Source organism: Lolium rigidum, chromosome 6 (genome assembly GCF_022539505.1).
Source record: "Lolium rigidum isolate FL_2022 chromosome 6, APGP_CSIRO_Lrig_0.1, whole genome shotgun sequence".
NCBI lineage: Eukaryota > Viridiplantae > Streptophyta > Magnoliopsida > Poales > Poaceae > Lolium > Lolium rigidum.
Window position 1 is genome coordinate 296,921,770 of NC_061513.1, and position 22,085 is coordinate 296,943,854.

A 22,085-nucleotide genomic window follows, 5' to 3' on the forward strand; every position below is an offset into this window, starting at 1 on the left:
ACTTGATAATGTGTATTGAAAAACCCGCACGTACACACTTTTTTTTGGACAGATGGATGCTTTAGACCCGTCGCAACGCACGGGCACTTCTGCTAGTACCAAAAAAAGAGGCGAAAATGAAAGTGATGGATGAGATTGGGTTGTTAGAACAAACTGGGCCGAATGGTTGCTACCTGGGTGGTACGCACACATCCATCTATAGAGCTTCATTGGGCCTGCATGGACTTTGTTCGGAATTAGCCCGAGCCTGCCGACTTTGTTCGGTCTGGATCGCGTTACGCCGCCGCCGCCGATTCCCCGCTCCAACCGCCGCCGCCGGCTCCAGCTACGGGAGGAATGGCCGAACAACCGCTAGCCTCCTACCCCAGCTCGGCGCCGCGGCCGTCTCCAGCTACGGGAGCAAAGAGGCAGTGCTGTTTGCTTGGGTGGTCGCGACGAACATGTTCAGAGGAGGAGCAAGTAAGTTTCTGCCTTCAGCTTCCAAGATTATTTTGCCCAATAGGAATTCCCATCTATGTAAAAAATGCGATTGATACGCTTAATGCACGTTGTTACAGCCTAGATGATGTTCATTAGGTATTTAGCTAGATTTCTATCAGTGAAAGTCCTACGGCATAGGAATCTGACCACGTTTGCTGTTGGGACTTAGCACGCCAAGCTCACATGAACATCAAGTAATCCCCGTCCCTGTGTTTGGTCCATAGCTTCGGATATAATGAAGCAATCTTAAAACAGCTTCAGTTGTCACCATGTAAATTGTTGGCTGTTACAATCATGGCTGGTATTTTAAACACCAGTTGTCTAGGATCGGGTTTTCCTCCCGTTTTGATCCATACCAAATAGTCAATACAGTAATCTCTAATGGCTTTGGGTGCCTCCCATGTGAATCGTGATCATGTGTGTATGTGAAAGTGTTAGAACCATGCCTGGTATTCTAAAAGTCGAAACATTATTTAGTGCCTGCTATTGCCCCCCTTTTCAGTTTCCTGTTGAGTCGGTGACATACTACTTCTGAACGGAAGCCAGAGTTAACTATTTGACAGAACTAACTATTTTGTGCAAGAGAATCGGCAACTTCCAGTTTCATCACCACTAATCCTATACTCCTATCTATGATGAACAAAAAGGTATCACATCATACCTCTTCTTCTCTGCACCCTTTCCCAATAATAATGGTGGGAATTTGTGATGAGTTAATCTTTAGATGATCCATCTTCTAACTTGGACAATATCAATGGAACTTTAAAGATATATTTATCTGAGCCTGTTTGTTCCACATAGTGCCACCCTTAATTTAGTCCGTACATTCATGGAATTTGTTTCACGATACAAGGTTGAGTTTCATTACTTCTGTCTAATTTCTGAATCTAGTACATAGAGCCAACCTTCTCAATGACTTGGTAACTCTTCAAGGCTTTTTGAATTCACAAGGCTTATGTCTTCAGGAATGGTCGAACTTGCACTTTGTACGCTCATATTCTGAGCTGAATCTTCACTGGAATGAGACATAAAGATGTAGGTCAAATTATTTAAAAATATCTTTGCAGAATAACTTCACTGAAGAAAAACTTAAATATGTTCATAAATATCTTACAGTAGTTCACAAAAGTTTTGCTTTGGTGGCATCTCCATTTCATCTAAGCTTCTCTCGAACATTTCTAGAACTTTGGCTATTGTAGGGCGATAAATGGGTAGTATCTGTATGCACCACAAGCCAATGAAGGTCATCTTTTTTGCCATTTCCTCAATTTCGCTTCTGACATCACATGCTTGCAATCCATCATCTGCTGCGAAGTGGTCATAAATCCAATCTGGAAAATATTGTTCGCTGGAACTTTTTGCCATTGAGTTCACATTTTTCCTTCCCCCAACCATCTCTAACAACATCATTCCATAACTATAAACATCTGACTTTGTTGAAACAACACCGAAGTTTCGATAGTGAACTTCCGGAGCGATGAATCCAATTGTTCCTCTAGGACCAGTCATCGAAAGCTTGCTCTCATTTGCATGACACAATTTAGCTAGACCAAAATCAGCAATCTTTGGGGTAAAATCCTTGTCTAGAAGGATATTCTGAGGCTTGATATCGAAATGAACAATCCGAGAATTACAGCCATGGTGCAAGTAGTCTAGGCCACGAGCAATCCCAATTGCTATCGCATAGAGCCTCTCCCATCCTAAAGTTTCTTTTGGGTTCCCTGAGTATATGTACTTATCCAAGGAACCGTTGGACATGTACTCATATATAAGAGCTCGTTTTGATCCCTCCAAACAAAACCCAAATAAGCTAACAATATTAATATGAGAGGTTCTGCCAATGCTCATAACCTCATTCACAAACTCATCTCCATTTCCTTTGCAGTCATGCAAGAATTTTACAGCAACCAAACGACCATCATGTAGTCTTCCTTTGTAAACTACACCATAACCACCTCTTCCAAGCTGATCACTGCGAGAAGACGTTATCTTCATTACCTTTGAGTATATGTATCTTTTTGGCGCTAGGGATCCATAAGATACTATCATGGCCTCATAATTCTTTTCATTGTTGCTACTTGTCTTCTTGAGAAACCATAGTCGTTTGCCCTTTTTATGCCATATCAGGAAATAAATACATGTAAAGAGCAAGGTTGCAGCTGCTGATGCCAAAGCTGAGATGGAAGCACATGTTATTTCCTTTTGTAAATCAGAAGTTATTATACATTCATTATGATTACCAAGATGATCAATAGTTTAACTTTCTCTTTCTTCAAGAGTTCATTATGGCAATAGTACCAACAAGCTAAAGACCATAAGTTGCACAGTCATGCATTATGCAGAAATGAGAGTTTCTTGTTTCAGTTTTAAATTTTAGAACCATTTTTCATTGACTACTTACAAGATAAATTTTAAAGTTAGCATTTCATCATAGAAAACACTATTACTGAACTACTAATCTTTAAATCATCCCGTACGAAAAGATAGAAAATGTTTTAACATACCTATTAACATGATCTTCCTGAAGGCCCTCTTTCTACCTGGAATATAACATATAATTTATTAGTAAAAACTATATTGTTCAATAGTATTATGTTTGTTGTTTTTCCAAAAGAAAGAAAGGTGTAAGTATATGAATCTTCAATATTCTGTGATGAAATAGAAAAACACGTTGCAAAATAACGAAGAACAATAGAACATGGAGTATTGAGACTTTTGTTTGATTGAGGTATTGAACAACTATGTAGCTCAAATGGAAGTTCGCCAAAACAAACTTCAATTATAGGCCTGTTTAGATTTGATACCCAATATAGCGATTGCATACACTTAAGAATTGCGAGTCCACGAGTCGAGCCGAGTTGTACCGACTCATAGAGTAGCCGTGATTAGTCTAGACTAATGTTCGACAGTTGACATGTACTTCAGCAGTCGCTAGTACAAAATACTATCATACGTGACAGACAAATAAGAGATTTAATAACTAAAACTGACATAAGTTCAACACAAGTTACATAAATAATAATTCTAGAACCTAGAACATCATGACATAGGTCTCAAATGATCTCGTCTACATGACGGAACGATGTCTTTGAATTTCATCTTCATCCTTCTCGTCTAAATATCGCTTGAGAGCTCTGAACTTCCTTGTGTTTAAGAAGTCATGGATTTCTTTCTTAATTTCCACAGATGCCTCTAGACAGTTATCCACATAGTTATACACATCACTGAAACCCCAGAAAGGTGCCGCCGCAGCCGTCCCACTCTCTGACCACACAACTTGCACTGGAGCAAATCCTTCCTGGCTAAATCTGGCCAAAATCATAATTCCAACTGGATCATCTGATTGAGCTTTCTGTCCACGATCATTGGACACATCATGACCATCAGCATTCGGGCCCGCTCTAGGTCCGGCGGGCTATGGCCAGAACTCAGATCTGGCTGTTGGCTATGTGCACCTGTCCGAGGGTCAGCGGTGCACTATAGCTGCGGAGATCTCGTCTGGCGTGCCGCGGTGGGGTGTGAGGATGGCCGGGAAGCACATGGATGGTGTCTGGCAGAGCTGGCCATGTGTGGGTTTCATGCCCCACCCCCTCCCCAGCCACGGTGTGGCTAATGTGTCGGATCCAGGCCAGGGGCCTAGATCTAGCGTTTGCCTAGTAATCGTTCTTTCAGGTTTTGTGGGCTTGGCCGGCGGATGCTCGTCCTGCCTGTTTAAGCCCCCGCCGTCTAAGGGCTGGTTGGCTGGCTCGGACCTTCCCAGCCCGCTCCGATGGATTTGTCGTCGTGGCGTCTGCCATGTCAAGTGTGGGAAATCTTGGATGCAGATGCGGCAGCCTCGGAAGGTGGACTACGCAGGTGACTCAGTGCACCGTGTGGGCTATAGGTGAAAACTTCTGTCTTGGTCTAAATGATAGCGACGCAGCGCGCGCCGTGACCCTCTTGGGGGCATCATGGTGGAGCTCCGGTCTCCCCAAGTCTCGGTCTTCAGTGACAAGTTTGGTTTTCCATGTTCTTTCTTGTTTAACTGTGATTCACTTTGTAATAGAGTTTTCTCATCACTTTGTATCGGTTCAGCCGTGGGCTTTATTTATAAATCACTGTTTATCGGTTCGGCCATGGGCATTATTTATAAAGTGAGGGTGAAAGCCTATTTCTAGGAGGAGAGAAAGAACTTGATTGATTCCTAAGGGTGGGAAGTAGCTTATCAAAGTTTCCCACCGAAGCCGCTCTTCTTATTCCATAAATAAATTTTATGAAGTTCAAGAAGTTCAGTGAAAAAAGGGTAAGTTTTCTTCCATCCTTCCAAGCTCCTCGAGCTTGATCCACAAAAGATATGTGCATTTATTATTTATAGTTTAGTATTAGAATGCTAAGTGAACAAACAAAACAATTTGATGACTGAACTTACCACTGACAGGTGCACGCTGCCATTTCAAGAGGAAGCCGCCGCCGATGAGCTGCTCGTAGTCGCTCGTGTTTGCCTTGCCATTTGCACCACCCAGCACCGGCACGACTACGAGAGTGTCGCAGCCCTCCATAGCCCTCGTCTCATCGTAACTCCCTTCCGTGCGGACAAACACCTGACTCTCGTTCCCACACCTCATTCTTGTCTGCTCCAGCTCTCTGTCCCGACGTACCATGGAAGCCGATGTGCAGTTGTACATCACGAGGTTCAGGTTGATGGGGTCGATCTTGAACGGGATGCCCAGCTTGTCGGAGGTGTTCCAGACCGTTACTTGGCAGCTGTTGGAGGCTTGCAACAATGTCAGCTTGCAGACATCCACAACGCGCAAGCTCTCTTCCTCATAAGAGATGTCCATGATTGTGAATCCAACGCTGGGTACAGAGCTTGGTAGAACTGGAGTGTCGTTAAGGCAGGTGATCTCGAAATCCGGGGAACCACATGATCTTTCCGTCTGCCAATCAGAGAGCCAGAATGGGTCAGAGATGGTGACGTTGCCACAGCTCGTAGCCGAGCAGCCTTCCGCTTGCTCCTCAGCCACCACGACGGCCAGCATCAGCGGTAGCCACCAGGCCAAGAAGAGCCAGTATCTTGGAGCCATGGCAGCACAGGATTTGGAATTTGTTGCTAGTGAGCGGGGTGCTGGACCCTGGCCGCCTCGGAAGATGGAAGTAAGTGAGAATAAGAATGCTCTGCTAGTGATTCGGGGCGCTAGGCTATCTTGGTGCACAAATCCTGTGAGACGAGCTTCACACGGCGGCCAAAAGACTAGCTTCACACGGTGACCAAAAGACTAACTTGTTGACTGGTTCTGGGGTGATGTTTCGACAGTTTGGCAGAATCCCAGTGGACAAGTCTCTACAGTGCGATTGGATGTGACTGCCCATAGTGGAATTCCATTAACTGAATGTACTTTTCCCCAGGAGTACCATGGCACGTAATATTACAGCAGAAGCAATTTGCAAACACTTTTGTGTGGTGGTGTTGTATCTGGGAACATTAATTCAATGTTTATTTTCGTGGGAAGAGATAGCTTTGTTGACTACTGAATATTCTTCATACAGTTTTTCTGGAGAGAGAGAGCCATTTTCTTGTGTGTAATGTGTATACTGGTACTTTGTGAACTCCAGGATTTGCCCATTACCTGCACTTTAACTTTCATCTTTACATGGCATGGCAGGATAATTGCAGTGATCCCGGCGATGGGGAGGTCTGGCAGCTGGTAGGGCTCTTCAACCAGAGTGTGCATGGGTGGTTTGTCTCACCACCAGGAGCAGAAGAGATGTACCTTGATAAGTTGATAGTCACCACCAGGAGCAGGAAAGGCAGCAGCTCGGAACCATCACAATTTTTTAGATTTGGAATTTTTTTGCAGCTGTGGTCATGGGGTGTGGGGAGATAGAACAGAGAATACCGTGCCTAGTGGGCTGAGTGCTGGCTACCTTGGTCCACACGTCCTGCAGACGGTCTTCAGACTTTTCAAGAGTGTTCAGCAGAATCCACTGGAGAGGTGCGCTTGGATGTGATTGCCAGCAGTGGACTTTCGATTGACTTAGTGTGGGCACCATAATACCTAGTCGCAAATCCAATCTGCAAAATGTTGTGGTGCCTTGTTCATTCTCTGTGGTCTTGTTCCGCTATTTTGATATTTGTTTTTTTCCCTGTGGTAAGATAGAGCTTTATTGTTTACTGGCTATTGTTTACACAATCTCTCTGGAGAAGACTCATGCCTATGTTAAATATGATCCTGTAACTCCTTCAAAACATATCCTTCTACCAGGTGTGGGCCTCCAGCTTCTATTCCAAAGTGACGTCCACCGCCTGGATGTATGGTTATGGTGAACTTTTATGCAGCTCTGAACTTGTGGTCTCCGGCGCATGGGTGCTGGAGCTCTGGTGCGTGATGAGCATGGCATATTTTTGTTGGGTTGATGTCCTTCCTTGACAATGTTTGTTACCTTGAACCTGCCGTGGGTTTGCACTGATGTCTGCCGTGGATGGAAGTTCAGATAGAATCATCCAGGTTTAAGACAGTCTGAACCTGGTCTACAAGATCAATTCATCCTCGTATGATTGAACGACTAATGCATGGTGCCTGTACCAAATTATTCAAACGGTATATGGTAGAGATACATGAGCCGTCTTCAACAATTACAAAATAAAGCCTAAATGATATTAGCATATCTTTGAGGTCTTCAAACTCTTTCTTCTTCTAAGACATAATTATATACTTTTCTGAAGATATCCAAAGATAGATTACAAATCATAGACGTACCCATTAATTTTAATTTAAAGTGTAATACTAAAGCTATGTGCACACACGTAACCATTAAAATAGTCAATTAACATCCGGCAAGAGTACCAACACCAGTATAATAGGAAATAATAATCGACCAGCCTGTCAACGTCATTGGAGAGCCGATAGTACAAATTGCCATTGTAGAGGACATAGCCGCTGAGACAAAAACCGCGAGAATAATCCTCCCCGTGGCAACCATGAGAAAAGATCCAAAGTCGATCTGGCAAAGCAAGATCTGAAGACTCATACCTAGAGAACTGTAATCTTTCAACATCATCATTGACGCCGAGAAGGAGATCACGTTGCCGAACGAATGGCCCTATGTCACTCATTGCAGACGATGTCATCTGCATTAAGTGAAAACTAACAAGAAAAGGGCTACTAAAATCCTAAAATAATCTAATAAAAACACTACTTTTATCAAAATACCTAAGTATAGATTCTCCACTCCTCTCGATGCTGGCGAAGCTAATCGGAGAAGGGAGAACCGATCTATAGAGGAGGATGAAGTGGAGGCGGCTAGGGTGAGGCAGCGGTTGTCTTCTTACTCGTGCGTGCTTTGGTGAACTAGTAGAACGCGGTTGATCTTAATTAAAAAGCAAAAGGGCATCTCAAAAAAAAAGGGGGGGGGGGGAAGGAAAGTGATTGGGATGTTAGAACAAACTGGGCCATGTGGTTGCTGCCTGTGTTTTACGCACCTATAGAGTTTGTTTGGGCTTGTAGGCCCTCGGGCCCCCCCGAAGGCCCTATAGCCCGAGCCTGCCGACCTTGTTCGCCGTGGATTCGTGTTACACCACTGCTGGCCCGTCGGTGATGCCCCTGATCCCCCGCTCCATCTCCGGCCGGCTCGTCCACCTGCTGGCTCTGCTGCAGCCTCGCCACGGCCGTCTCTCGCCACGGGGCAAATCGCCGAGCAATCGGTACCCTCCAGCCCCGCGGAGCCGCTCGGAAGCGGCGAGTACAGGACCCCGGAAGTGATTGCTTCCCACGGTGTAGCGGAGGTCGGCGACGCGGGCACGCGGCCGCGGGCGCCCACGGTGTAGCTCCAATGGTTTTGGCGGCCGATCTGGTGCCAGGCTGGGTGCTGGAGGTGGTGCGGATTCCGGGAAAAATCCCTGGCTGGCTATGTCATCCGCGATGGTGGCGACGCCAGTGGGCGTCGTGTTCTTCCTAGAGCGCCGTCGAGGTAGCTTTCCGCCATCCCTTCCCCTTCCTGAAACCCGGGAGAAATCCCAAATCCATTGGATTGGCGGCAGCCACGCCCCGTGCGCCGTCACCTTCCTAAAGGTGTCGCCTTGTGTCAGTTGGGGTTGTGGGTTGGCGCTGTTTTCTGGTGGTTAGCGCCATGGTCGTGGTTTGAGCGGTGGTGGCGATGCTGAGCTCTAGGGTCTGGCTCCTGCAATCCCTTTGGATGCTCGCTGGTTCGTGCTCTGCACTCGCTCGGGTGCGGGACGACAGGAGCACGATGCTTCTCCCTCACAGGCGATGCCCCGAGGCTCGGCTCTATCACCTCTCATCTCCTTCATAGCTCATACTCTTCAGCGTCCTCGCCCTGCAGCTTCGTCTCTTCGTGGTGTGCTCCACATAGCTTTTGGGTGGGCTCTGGTGTTGGCTCAGTTTGACAGTCTGGTTCCTAGTCCCTTCTCTGCTCTGGGTGAGCGTGTCTCCATGGGCGGCGGTACGGCGTCCTTCGAGCCAGGGCGAGGAGGGCAGGGGTCCCTCTCCGGCCACAGAAGAGAATGGACATGTGATGACTCGCCCTCTTGGTCCAGCCGTAAATTCTCCCAAGCAAAGCTGATGATCCCACCCCAAGTTTCCCCTTTCCCGCTCCCTGTTGCTTGGATCGTGTTGGAGGGTTCCACATGCTTTAACTAGTTTCTGGTTTACCTTATGTTTGCTGGTGTCTGTGTGAGTTATAAGCTGTTTTTCAGCGTCTTTGTAACCTGACCGTGTTGCTTTATTAATTTAAAGCTGGACATTTTGTGTCTTACGTTTGAAAAAAGTGTCTGTACCAAATTATCCATGGTGAATTAGTACAACGCGCGTTGATCTTAATTAAAAAAACAAAAGGGGAAAAGGAGAGTTTGTTTGGGCTTGCAGGGACCTCCAGAAGGCCCTATAGCCCGAGCCTGCCGACGTTGTTCGCCGTGGATTTGTGTTTCGCCGCCGCTGGTCCGCCGGTGACGCCCCTGATTCCCACCTCCATCTCCGGCCGTGCTCGTCCCCGTGCTGGCGCCGCTGCAGCCTCGCCGCGGCCGTCTCCTGCCACGGGGAAAAATGGCCGAGCAATCGCTAGCCTCCAGCCACGCGGAGCCGCTCGGAAGCGGCGGCGGCTAGGACGGTGAGTGCGAGACCCCGGAAGTCATTGCTTCCCGCGGTGTAGCACAAACCCTCGTCAGATATGGCGGAGGTCGGCGACGCGGGCATGCGGAATGTTGGCCCCCATGAGGGAAAGAGGACCGCGAAGAGCATGTGCAGAAGAGGACCAAGTAAGTTTATGCATTCAGATTCCACGGTTATTTTGCGTCTGTTTTGCCCCCTGGAAATTCTATATGCAAAAAATATTTTAGATGGATATACACTTTGTGCATCCAGATTCTGAAATTGTAGTTTTGAACTTTTGATTAGAGCCTGAATCGCCTCCGGTAGCCTTCAAGGTCTTGTAGTAATGGTAGCTGCGTGCCTCTGTCATTAGCACCAATGCTTTTTAGCGGTAGAAACTTGGAATACAAAAATCATCGGGCACCCAAGCTATTCCTTTTCTGGTAGGTAAGAGATACGGACGCTAAGATGTGGTTGACTCTAGGGAGGTCATGCATACATGGAATATGTTGTATGATACAATGCCGATTTTTGCTGCGCTTGTTATATCAGAAAGTACCGTAGTACATGCCACCTTAAATAGTTGGAAATCATTTTGTGTTTTTTTGGATTCACAATGGCTTATGAGCTCAAAGAGTTCGTAACCGTTGTAGGTTTTTTGAATCCACAAGGCTTATCTCCTCAGATCTGGTAGAAGTTGCACTTTGCACATCCATGTTGTGAGCTGAACTTTCACTGGGATGAGAGATAAGCGCATAGGTCAAGTTATTGCAAAATACTAATAAATTTGCGGAAAAATAAAGAGACAAAAATGTGGGAGAAATGTCTTACAGTAGTTCACAGAAGCTCTGCTTCGGTGGCATCTCAAGATCATCTATGTTTCTCTCGAACATTTCTAGAACTTTTGTTATAGTGGGGCGATACATAGGTAATACTTGGATGCACCACAAGCCAATTATGATCATCTTTCTTGCGATTTCCTCAAATTCACCTGTGATTTCACATGCTCGGAGTCCATCATCTTGTGCAAAGTGGTCGTAAATCCAATCTGGAAAATACTTTTCGCTGGATTTTCCAACAATTGATTTTACGTTTCTTCTGCCTCCAACCATTTCCAGCAGCATCATTCCATAACTATAAACATCTGACTTTGTTGAAACCACTCCAAAGGTTCGATAGTGAACTTCTGGAGCAATGAATCCAATTGTTCCTCTGGCACCAGTCATTGAAAGCTTACTCTCCTTTGTATGACACAGTTTAGCGAGACCAAAATCAGCAATCTTTGGGCTAAAGTCTTTGTCTAGAAGAATATTTTGAGGCTTGATATCGAAATGGACGATGCGTGTATTAAAGCTATGGTGCAAGTATTCTAGGCCACGTGCAGTCCCAATTGCTATGGCATAGAGCCTCTCCCATCCTAACATTTCTTTGGGGTTCTCTGAGTAAATGTACTTATCCAAGGAACTATTGGGCATGTACTCATATATAAGCGCTCGTTTTGATCCCTCCAAACAAAACCCGTGTAAACTAACAACATTAACATGAGAGGTCCTACCAATGCTCATAACCTCATTGACAAACTCGTCACCGTTTCCTTTGCATTCATGCAAGAATTTCACAGCAACCAGACGACCATCATGCAGTCTTCCTTTGAAAACCACACCATAACCACCTCTTCCAAGCTGATCATTGCGAGAAGACGTTATCTTCATTACCTCTGAGTACATGTATCTTCTTGGAGCTAGGGATCCGTAAGATATTATCATGGCCTCGTAATTCCGTTCCGTGCTACTGCTAGTCTTCTTGCAGAGGATAAAACATAGTCTTTCCCCCTTTCTATGCCAGGTCAGTACATAAATGCATGGAAAGATCAAGGCTGCAGCTGCTGATGTCAGAACTGAGATTGAAGAATATATTAATTCCTTTTATAATGAGAAAGAGCACATCATAGAAGAAGTGGTAACAAGCTAAAGTCCAGAGATATTTGCTCGAAGTAACAAGCCGTGCATTGTGCACATGCTGACAGTTTGCTTGTTTCAAATCTGAATCAAAGCCTAATGATTATAAATACTAGTATTATGTTAAAAAATGAGTAATGGTCAACAACTGAGCCTGAAATGATTATTTTTAAAAGTTTTGGTGCATACCAATTAGTATTATCTTCCTGCCAGTCCACTTGCTACCTGGAATATTGCATCATATTTAGTCCAAAAAAGAAATATCGTGCAGTCATCCAATATTGGTTGCTTTTCCAAAGCAAAGAAACACACACCATATTTGAATCTGGAATGTTTGCCAATAAAAGAAAAAGATGTGTCGCAAGATAGCGAAGAACTTGGATTACATGTTTGTCTTTGTTTTGATTGACAACTATGCTGCTAGTTGCGGGTTTGATACGATATGAGAATTATAGGCCCATGGAGATTTAACATCCAGATAATTGTGGGAAATACTCTGTTTGTGTTCATTTTACCAGACTGTATATCATACTCATTAAGATGAACTAGTGCGAGGATGTAGTAATGGAATCTTTTTGTGCTATTATTATTGAACAATAAAAAATAACCAGTTTTCATAAACTCTGATATATAAGCATGAGTTAATTAAATAACATCTCTCTACCAACGAGTCAAATAGCACAAATTTTCCATAGTTCTATTGGAAAAACCCCTTTTGACGTTGGATTTTTTTACTAGGAATTGCGCTCCTTAGAAAAGTTTGGGTTTTCCTGCAACCGAAGAAAAAGAGAATGGAAGAATTCTTCTTATGGCATAATAAAATAAAGAAACCTTAGAATTCTGTTTGTATAAAGTATACTACACCATATTATCGAAATTGAAATAGGGTATGTATGAGAAAATTAATGACTTTGAAAACACGAATAGCTGATGAGAGAAGTTGTTGCTGAGAAATAGGAATGTGGAACGAAATCTAGTCTTAGTCAAATACATTTCAGTCTGCATGGCTGAGAAAAACATGACAGCTGCAGCCTGCAAGGACATGAAACGTAGCCATCTCTCTCACATATCACTTAATTTGTAAGGACACTACCGTGACATGCTAACAAATGCTTCACCCATCCACCACAAGGATATTATCCCTGTTGATTTTTGAATATTCTGATGCCTCTGAAAGCTTGACTGGTCATTTTTTGTGTGCAGTGGAGAGATTGAAAAGAGTGTCAGTGTTTTTTGTGACGATGTTAGCACGCTCGGTTGGATATTTTAAGCCTGAATTGTGGTAGTTTTTTATGTATCTTTCTAGATTTTGATCATCCTAAGCCTGGTTAAGTGAGCAAAATTGGTACGCTGATGCGCCTATACTAGGCGTGGAGCCTGGCATAGTAGCTACCAAAAAAACATATTTGACGAGTGAGCTTACCAGTTACCACTACTACCAGTGGCAGGCGGTGGCTTCCATGTCAAGAGGAAGCCATCGCTGATGAGCTCCTCATAGTGGCTCGCGTCATTGCACGATAAAGCGTACCTGCCGTTGATGCCGCCCTTTTCGCTATATTGCTCTCCCGCGTGGAAAAATGTGTTGTTGCGGAATACTGCCTCTACTAGACCCTAGTCCGGTAGCGTGGCTGAGACCCTTATCCTACAAACGGCTGCCGAGAGCGAGCTTGCAGCCCATCGTCGACACCATCAACCGCGAGCTCTTGCCATGGATTGCCTCTTTCTACACCTCAGCTGGGCGGCTTGTGCTCGTCAAGTCGGTCCTCGCACCGATCCCGATCTACCTCTCCATTGCTATCATCCTACCCTCTTGGCTGGCACAGTTTTTGGAGAAGAAGATTAGGGTTTTCTTTTGGAAGGGCTCGGACGCAGTCCATGACGGCCAGTGCCTAGTTGCATGGGAAAAGGTGTGTCGCCTGGTGCAGTACAGCGGGCTTGGCGTTCTAAACTTGAAGCTCCTGGGTTTTGCACTACGCGGATGCGCTGGTTTTGGGTGCAGAAATCTGGGAATCCGTCTTGGGCTAGGCTTCATCTTGACATCGAGCCAGAGGTTCAGGCTGTGTTTGATGCTTCCATCCGGGTGGTTGTAGGCGATGGGAGCACGGGTTTGTTCTGGACTGATTGCTGGTTCAGCGTTGTGGCCATCAAGAATTCCGGCCCCGCTCTTTTCGCTGGAGTTGACACACGAGCACAACAATCTCATAGGTCGATGATCTGGAGCCCCGTGCCCAAGCTCGTAATAACCGAGGTATGGTACATTGCCGGTACTGTGGACCTCGGACCCGGGCTTCACGCACCTGTTCTCACATGTGACCGAAACGATGCTGAACGGGGAGGAGATGGTCAGATTGCCGTATCGCTCGGGTAAGCAGCCTTCTTCTGCTTGCACACCTGATTTGATACGAGGGAAATATATACATAGAAACAGCAGAAAAATCATTTTTTTAGATTAGTGCAACAGTTTGTCCAAGGGGTAGTGTTGGTATAAAGGTGAATGATGATATTGGTTATTATTTCCAGACAAAGAAAGGTCTAAGGCAAGGCGACCCTTTATCCCCAATGCTTTTTAATATTGTAGTGGATATGCTTGCCATCTTAATTGAACGAGCAAAAGAGGATGGTCAAGTTGGGGGGTTAATTCCGCATTTAGTTGAGGGAGGACTCTCTATATTACAATACGCAGATGATACTATCCTATTCTTAGAACACGACCTTAATAAAGCAGTTAATATGAAATTAATTTTGTGCCTCTTTGAAGAGTTATCGGGGCATAAGATTAATTTTCATAAAAGTGAGATTTTTTGTTTTGGAAAGGCAAAGGAGGAGGAGGCTCAGTATAAGCAGATCTTTGGATGTGATGCTGGACAACTCCCCTTTAGATACTTGGGTATTCCAATCCACTACAAAAAACTAAGGAACTCGGATTGGTATCCGGTAGAAACACGGTTTGAGAGTAAATTAGGATGCTGGAAAGGGAAGTTACTATCCTATGGTGATAGGCTAGTTCTTATTAATTCAGTATTAACTAGCTTACCGATGTTTATGTTGTCTTTCCTGCAAATACCTGTTGGGGTAAGAAAACGTTTGGACTTCTATAGATCCCGATTCTTTTGGCAGTCCGATGAAAACAAAAAAAAATACCGCCTTACAAAATGGAATATTGTCTGTCGACCCAAAGATCAAGGGGGCTTAGGTATAGAGGTGCTCGAAATCAAAAATAGATGCTTATTGAGTAAATGGCTCTTTAAACTTCTTAACGAAGACGGGGTGTGGCAAGAATTGCTACATAACAAATACCTAGGACATAAGACATTATCAGAGGTACAAGCTAAGCCTACTGATTTCCCTTTTTGGAAATGATTGATGGAGGTCAAACAAGAGTTTTTTTCAAGGGCCTCTTTCAAAGTGGATAATGGTATGACCATCCGCTTCTGGGAAGATACCTGGTTGGGAACTACTTCTTTGGCTCAACAATATCCGTCCTTGTATAATATTGTACATCGTAAAAATGTCACTGTTGCACAGGTGCTTGCCCAACCACCGTTGAATATTACATTCCGAAGGGTACTGAATGGTAGTAAATGGACTTCCTGGTTACAATTATGTCGGAAACTCATGATGGTTACTTTGAATGACGAGGATGATCGGTTTCTTTGGAAGTTGACATCTAACGGGTTGTTTACTGTCAAGTCCATGTATGAAGATCTTATGTCTGGCCATACCTTTTTTTTGCGAAAGTATCTCTGGAAGGTTAAAGTATCGCTTAAGATTAAGATTTTCATGTGGTTCATGAGTAATAAGGTTTTATTAACTAAAGATAATCTAGCTAAACGTCATTGGAATGGGTGTACAAAATGTGTTTTCTGTGGGGAACAGGAGACAATTCAACACCTTTTCATTGAATGTCCTTTAGCTAAGCTCTTATGGCTACGGTTAATTTCACTTATGATCTTCCACCTCCCACCAACATTACCAATATGTTTGGTAATTGGTTAAATGGAGTAGATAGACCAATCTAAGGCTTTTATCCGGATTGGGGTTTCTGCTTTATGTTGTTCTATTTGGAGGGTCAGAAATGATATAATTTTTAATAAAAAAACATCTTTTCATTTCTTGAAGGTTATTCATATGGTCTCCCATTGGGTCCAGCTTTGGGCTCTACTTTCCCCGGAGGGACAGCGGGATGCCATGGCTTCTGGATGCACACGACTCCTGATGGTCGCTCAGGATATCTTGTGCCAGGCTGGTTGGTGACATACTAGAAGACTATGTTGAGTTGTAGTTCGTAGTATGTTTTGTTTTCGATGGTTGATTCTTGTATCAATCCTCAGTGTTGTGTGAGTTGTAAACAATACTTTTTGGAACCTTTTTCTAATAAGTGGCCATGTGCATCCTCATGATGCAGAAGCCGGGGCACACCCCCATTTCGAAAAAAAAAAGTTAAAATGAAACAATGTCTAGGAGGAACTAGACACTACTGATATGGAGAAATTCGTCCCTGACAGCAAAATCCTTTTTGACATCGATCGGAGTTGCATGTGGATGGTGTCTGCAAACACAAATTGGAGAAAGTGGAAGACCGAGTCCAAAGGAATTGACTCATTGAGGAATTATTTTTCAAAGGAAAATAAATAGTCCACAGAACCCAAGGGATAAGTCTTGAGAAATGTGGTGTGAGCGATGCGATGTGACTGCCCACAACCGCCAGTGCCATGGTACGTGTCCTATATATCTCAGGAATTTAAGTTTTTGAATCAGTGTTTCGAATATCTTTTCATAATAAATTATTACATAACTACAAAAACTATGACTACCCGGTCGTCAGTAGGGCTGAGCTGTTACTGTCGAGAATTTGTTCAACACTTGAAAGCAAAGGGAAAGGGTGAGCATGAGAAAAAGGAAATGGTTAATTTTTAAAAGGCTATTGGTGATGCTCTGTTCATATCAAAAGAAACATTTCGACGAGTGAGCTTGCCATTAACAAGTACTGCGGCTAATCGTAGCTACGGCCGTGATTTGAAGATGATTTTACGTGTGAGCAAACTTACGTGCAAGGGGTAGAGGAGGAAGGCCGTCCCATGTCAGGAGGAAGCCATCGCTGATGAGATGCTCGTAGTCACTCATGTTCACCTTGCCGTTTGCACCACCCAGCACCGGCACGAGGATAGCCTCGCAGCCATCGATAGCGTAGCCGGCGTTGTCGCTCGTCTCATTGTAACTCCCTGCTGCGCCGACGAACATCTGACTCTCATTTCCGCACCTCAGTCTTGTCTCAGCCAACGCTCTTTTCCGACGTACCGCCGCCGACACTGCTGTTGTCCTGCAGTTGTACAGCATGAGGTTCAAGTTGTTGGGGCTGATCCGAAACGAGCTGCCGAGTTTGACGGAGGTATTCCAGATCTGGCCATAGCAGCTGTTGGAGTCGTGCAGTAACTCCTGCTTGCCCACATCAATCGCACACATACTGCGTTCTTCGTAGGTGATATTGACAATCACGAAGCCAACGGATCGGGTACCCCGTAGGACTGGAGTCTTGTTACTGCAGGTGACCTCGAAATCCGGAGAACCACATGATCTTCCCGTCTGCAGGTCGGTGAGCCAGAACGGGTCGGAGATGGTGAGGTTGCCGCATGTCTTGGTGGAGCCCAAGCAACCTTCCACTCGTTCCTCAGCCGCGACTGCAAGCATCAGGGGTAACCACCAGGCCCAGAAGAACCAGTAGCTCAGAGCCATGGCAGCACAGGATTTGGTATTTCCTGATGGTGGCGGGGTGATGGGGCCTTACCGCCTTGGGAGATAGTTGTAAGAGATAATACTCTGCTAGTGAGTGGGGGTGCTGGGCTACCTTCATCCACGCGTCCCGGGAGACGGTCTTCACACGGTGGCCAAAGAGTGGACAAGTCTCCACCAATGGTTCACTGGTATTCGGAAAGATTTTTCAAGAGAATGATGCAATGTATTGTTCGGCAAAACGCAGTGGACCGGTCTCTGCAGTAGCACCATCCACATGTTAATTTGATGTTTGCTTTTTCTGTGGTATAAGAGAAAGCTTTAGTAATTGCCGAATATTGTTTACAAAACCACTCTGAGAGAGAGAGAGAGAGAGAGCCTTTTTTTTGTGCAGTACGTCTGTAACTATGCTGGTTTATGACCAAGTGTTATCCATTTAGAGATCATCACCATTTCTTCTGAGTGCATAGGTTAGTGTTCTAGACGGACGACAACGCTTCGTTGAGTCCCGAAGTAGTAGAGGCAACATGGAAGACATGACTGTTGCACAAACAAACCAAAATGTTTTAGGACTTAAACTGGTGGCAAAGAACAAACCATCGAATTCCATGTAGCCTCCATCACAAATAAGTCCTAGCTTCAGCTGCGTACCAGCTGCTTCTACCACATGTCTTCAGTTGATGTTTCTGGGCAGAGGGCCCCTGATCCGCCTGCTCGAAAGGCAGGTGAATAACTAGCATGTTTATGTCTGCTTCTGTCAGCACCTTCATGGAGTGCCTTGGGAGCTCTCGTGGAAGTGGATGACTATACCGACCTTCAAAACCTTTTAGAGCATTTTTTTTGCTCACACGACTTTATTTTTAAGGCTAGAGAATTTTCTCGATGCACATGGCAAGAATATCATATTGCTAGTCGGTTCCATACCATGTTCAACCAAATGAGAGTGGCTCCATTTTGTTTTGAAAATAAGTGGTGTCATGGAGCTCACTGCATATTAATGTTCTTTCTATGGCAGTTTGTTCAATTTTGAATCATTCAAATAATTTAGGAAATGATGACCATTCTTATGCAGATCTAATTGGACGTTTGGAAGAGTACAAGCCATGTTGAAACATTCATCTGTATAGTGTCTTCAGACCTAATAGATATATTTACCTACTAATAAAGGAAGTAAGGTTTCTCCCTAAATTTTCGTCCGATTTAGAATTGCTCCTCAGATTCAATTAAAATTACAGCTACTGCCACCATCTAAGAAAATAATGTTTCGTTTAATAGACATGAAAGTTAGGAAAAGGCCGCCGAATGACGAATCCACTCCCCTCCCGTGCTTTCTCGATGGACTCGTGGAGGAGTTAGTGAGGTGCGAGGTCAGAGACCGCCGTGGCCGGCGCTAGCGCGAAGAAGGTGAAGGCCATAGTCGTGACGCGAGTGCTGGGCGGAGCTTGGCGAGCGGCCAGGAGGCGAGAAGAGGAGGCGCTGGTGCTTGGCGTCGGCTGGTAGAACATCGGGCGGTGCGGCCGATGGAGAAAATGACCATCCGCGAGTGTTTTGAATGAGCAACTAGTATTCACAGAGAGCCAAAGGCCAGTACATGTACATGTGTGGCAAAGTGCAGGAAACCCCTCATACATAGGGATATACAAGAAAAGGGGCTATACATCTCTAACACCCCCCCTCAAACTCATGGGGGGTCAACAACACTGAGTTTGGAGAGAAAGAAGCCATCTTGCGCTCTAGTCTGGGCCTTCGTGAAGAAGTCAGCCAAATGTAACTCGGAAGACACATGCTGTAGAGCCATAACCTGATCCTCTACAGTAGTACACACAAAGGAGGCGTAAACACCTATGTGCTTGGTGAGCTCATGACTCGCCGGGTCACGTGCAATGCTGATTGCGCCAGTACTGTTAGACAAGAGAGGAGTTGGTGCGGCAGCAGAAACACCAAAATCTTCCAATAACCATCGTAACCAAGTCACCTCTGCCGTCAAGAGAGCCATCGCTCGCAACTCCGCCTCTGCACTCCAACGAGAGACCGCGGTCTGTTTCTTGTCTTCCAAGCAATGAGAGAACCACCAAGAAAATCACAGTAGGCAGAAAGGGACCGGCGATCTGATGGATCACTAGCCCATGTAGCATCTGAGTAGGCCTGGAGCTGTAAGGAGCTGGAATGAGGAAAGAAAAGGTGATGGGAGATCATGCCACAAAGATATCGGAGGGCACGAAGAAGGTGACAGTAGTGGACGGTGGTGGGAGCAGAGATGGACTGACTCAGAATGTGAACAGGATAGGAGATGTCAGGACGAGTGACAGCAAGGTGGACAAGGTTCCCAACCAAGTGACGGTAGCACGTCGGATCAGGCAAAGGATCACCATCTGTGGAGCGAAGATGCACATTGAGCTCCATAGGAGTCTCGATGGTGCGCTCATCACCAATAGTGGCACGAGTAAGAAGGTCCTGAATGTACTTCTCCTGGGAGATATAGAAGCCATCAGAGGTAGTTGAAACCTCAATCCCAGGGAAGTAGCGAAGAGGACCGAGATCAGTCATGAGAAACTGCTCACGGAGATAGGCCTTGACAAAGGCAATATACTCAGAGTCGTCACCAGTGATGATCATGTCTTAGACATATAGGAGAAGAAGAGTCTGACCACGAGAAGATGTGTGGACAAAGAGTGCGGGATCATGTGGAGTAGGAGAAAAATCGGCGGCAGTCACCACAGAGGCAAAGCGCTCAAACCAGGCATGAGGGGCTTGCTTAAGGCCATAGAGGGAGCGCTAGAGACGGCAGACCATGCCATCGAGAATAGAGTACCCTGGAGTTGGCTGCATATAGACCTCCTCACGTAACTCGCCGTTGAGAAACACGTTCTAAACATCAAGCTGGGAGACAGACCAGTGATGAATAGAAGAAACAACAAGGAGAGTGCGAACAGTGGTCGTGTGAGCCACCGGAGCAAAGGTCCCATCGTAGTCGCGGCCCTGCTCCTGCTGAAAGCCGCGAGCCACAAGACGAGCCTTGTAGCGCTCAAGAGAACCATCTGAGTGAGTCTTGATCTTGTAGACCCACTTGAAGGTGATGGGACGAACAGAGGGAGGGGGAGTAACAACATCACAAGTGCCAGTGCGCTCTAACGCGACAATCTCCTCGGCTAACGCTAGCTGCCATTCGAGCACTAGTAGGAAAAGGCTCATTAGTGGCGCACAAAAAACCACATTCTGTGGCGCACAGGCGGTGCGCCACAGAAACTTCGCCACAATTTTTTTTTTCAGTGGCACATGTTTCTGTGGCGCACGAGTGCTTAGGTGCGCCACAGAAACAGGTGCGCCACAGAATTGATTTTCAGTGCGCCACAGAATTTGCTCGTATTATACACAATTTTGTACTGCCTGCTATACACATACAGGTTATATAAAGCAATATACAGGTTATATACAGTAACATACAGAAATATACAGATATAATATAAATAGCATGTACATTGCACAGATATAATATAGACATCATCATCACATTACTTAGAGCCCGATCGAGATACATATATAGTGGCAAGTGTCAAATGTTTTACATACAACTCTTAATTCATACAAATTTCAGCATTTCGAGATACAAAAGTGGTCTTCATCCGGTTCCTCCTTTGCTTCCTCCTCTCTACCCGCCAGGCTCACTTGCATCGGGGTCTTCATCCGGTTCCCTCTAATTAAAATGGAAGAAAGACCATATAATCAATAAATGCCTCATACATTGTTGGTCAACACAAATATTAACATTCAGGGATGGCGTAAGTGAGACCAAGTCCGATGCACAAGAGATTGATATTTGTGCTATCTTACCAGGCTCACTTATGCCACCCCCGAGTGTACGATGACCAAGCATTTTAATCATCAGCATTTTGAAAATACCAAAGCAAATGGAATGACAAGGGCCTCATAGATTGTTGGTCGAAACAAATATTAACATTTAGGGAAGGAGTCAGTGAGGCCAGGTAGGATGCACAAGAGATTGATATTTGTGTCATCGCACCAGGCTCACTGGCGCCTCCCCCAAGTGTGTAGTGACCACAAAATTTAATCATCGGCACTAAAATGGAAGAAAGGCCAATGCAATTAAGAAGTGCCAACTCAAATAAGAGACAAGTAGCTAGTATGAACTAAATGGAATGCATCATACATTGTTGGTCGAAACAAATATTAACATTCCGGGATGGCGTCAGTGAGGCCAGGTAGGATGCACAAGAGATTGATATTTGTGCCATCACACGGCTCACTGGCGTCACCCCGGACTGTACAGTTAACCGAACATTCTAATCATCGGCACTAAAATGGAAGAAAGAGCCAAGTGGTATCAACTAGATAGCATATGCCTCATACTTTGTTGGTCGAAACAAATATTAACATTTAGGGATGGCGTCAGCGAGGCCAGGTAGGATGCACAAGAGATTGATATTTGTGCCATCACACCAGAGCTCACGGCGTCACCCGGACTCATGCTGATTGACCGAACATTCTAATCATCGGCACTAAAATGGAAGAAAGAGCCAAGTGGTATCAACTAGATAGCATATGCCTCATACTTTGTTGGTCGAAACAAATATTAACATTTAGGGATGGCGTCAGCGAGGCCAGGTAGGATGCACAAGAGATTGATATTTGTGCCATCACACCAGGCTGGCTTGCGCCGCCCCGGAGTGTATAGGTGACCAAACATTCTAATCATCAGCACTAAAATAAAAGAAAGAGCCAAGTGGTATACCCTAGATAGCATATGCCTCATACTTTGTTGGTCGAAACAAATATAAACATTCAGGGATGGCGTAAGCGAAGCCAAGTAGGATGC

General features: G+C 45.1%; 2 protein-coding genes across 2 annotated transcripts; both read right to left on the reverse strand.

Annotated features, from left to right (window-relative positions):
* Positions 1 to 605: 605 nt before the first annotated feature.
* LOC124659790 (LEAF RUST 10 DISEASE-RESISTANCE LOCUS RECEPTOR-LIKE PROTEIN KINASE-like 2.4) lies at positions 606 to 5,776 on the reverse strand. Its single transcript, XM_047197601.1, has 4 exons — positions 4,889 to 5,776; positions 2,985 to 3,020; positions 1,595 to 2,654; positions 606 to 1,495 (listed from the first exon to the last, which is right to left on the reverse strand). The coding sequence occupies exons 1-4, from the start codon at positions 5,541 to 5,543 to the stop codon at positions 1,390 to 1,392; spliced, it is 1,857 nt and encodes a 618-aa protein (XP_047053557.1). The 5' UTR covers positions 5,544 to 5,776; the 3' UTR covers positions 606 to 1,389.
* A 4,142-nt stretch (positions 5,777 to 9,918) lies between these two features.
* Positions 9,919 to 17,345, reverse strand: LOC124659789 (LEAF RUST 10 DISEASE-RESISTANCE LOCUS RECEPTOR-LIKE PROTEIN KINASE-like 2.5). The gene is made up of 4 exons (XM_047197600.1): positions 16,570 to 17,345; positions 11,711 to 11,746; positions 10,395 to 11,460; positions 9,919 to 10,298 (listed from the first exon to the last, which is right to left on the reverse strand). Exons 1-4 carry the CDS (start codon positions 17,252 to 17,254, stop codon positions 10,193 to 10,195), a joined length of 1,893 nt encoding a protein of 630 aa, XP_047053556.1. The 5' UTR covers positions 17,255 to 17,345; the 3' UTR covers positions 9,919 to 10,192.
* Between the last annotated feature and the right edge of the window lie 4,740 nt (positions 17,346 to 22,085).

Coding starts and splice junctions, on each gene's coding strand:
- LOC124659790 (XM_047197601.1), bottom strand. CDS start 5,543: ATGGCTCCAAGATACTGGCTCTTCTTGGCCTGGTGGCTACCGCTGATG. Junction 3,021..4,888: donor GCAGCGTGCACCTGTCAGTG/GTAAGTTCAGTC, acceptor GTTATATTCCAG/GTAGAAAGAGGGCCTTCAGG. Junction 1,496..1,594: donor CAAAACTTTTGTGAACTACT/GTAAGATATTTA, acceptor GTCTCATTCCAG/TGAAGATTCAGCTCAGAATA.
- LOC124659789 (XM_047197600.1), bottom strand. CDS start 17,254: ATGGCTCTGAGCTACTGGTTCTTCTGGGCCTGGTGGTTACCCCTGATG. Junction 11,461..11,710: donor CAGGAAGATAATACTAATTG/GTATGCACCAAA, acceptor CTTCAATCTCAG/TTCTGACATCAGCAGCTGCA. Junction 10,299..10,394: donor CAGAGCTTCTGTGAACTACT/GTAAGACATTTC, acceptor CTCTCATCCCAG/TGAAAGTTCAGCTCACAACA.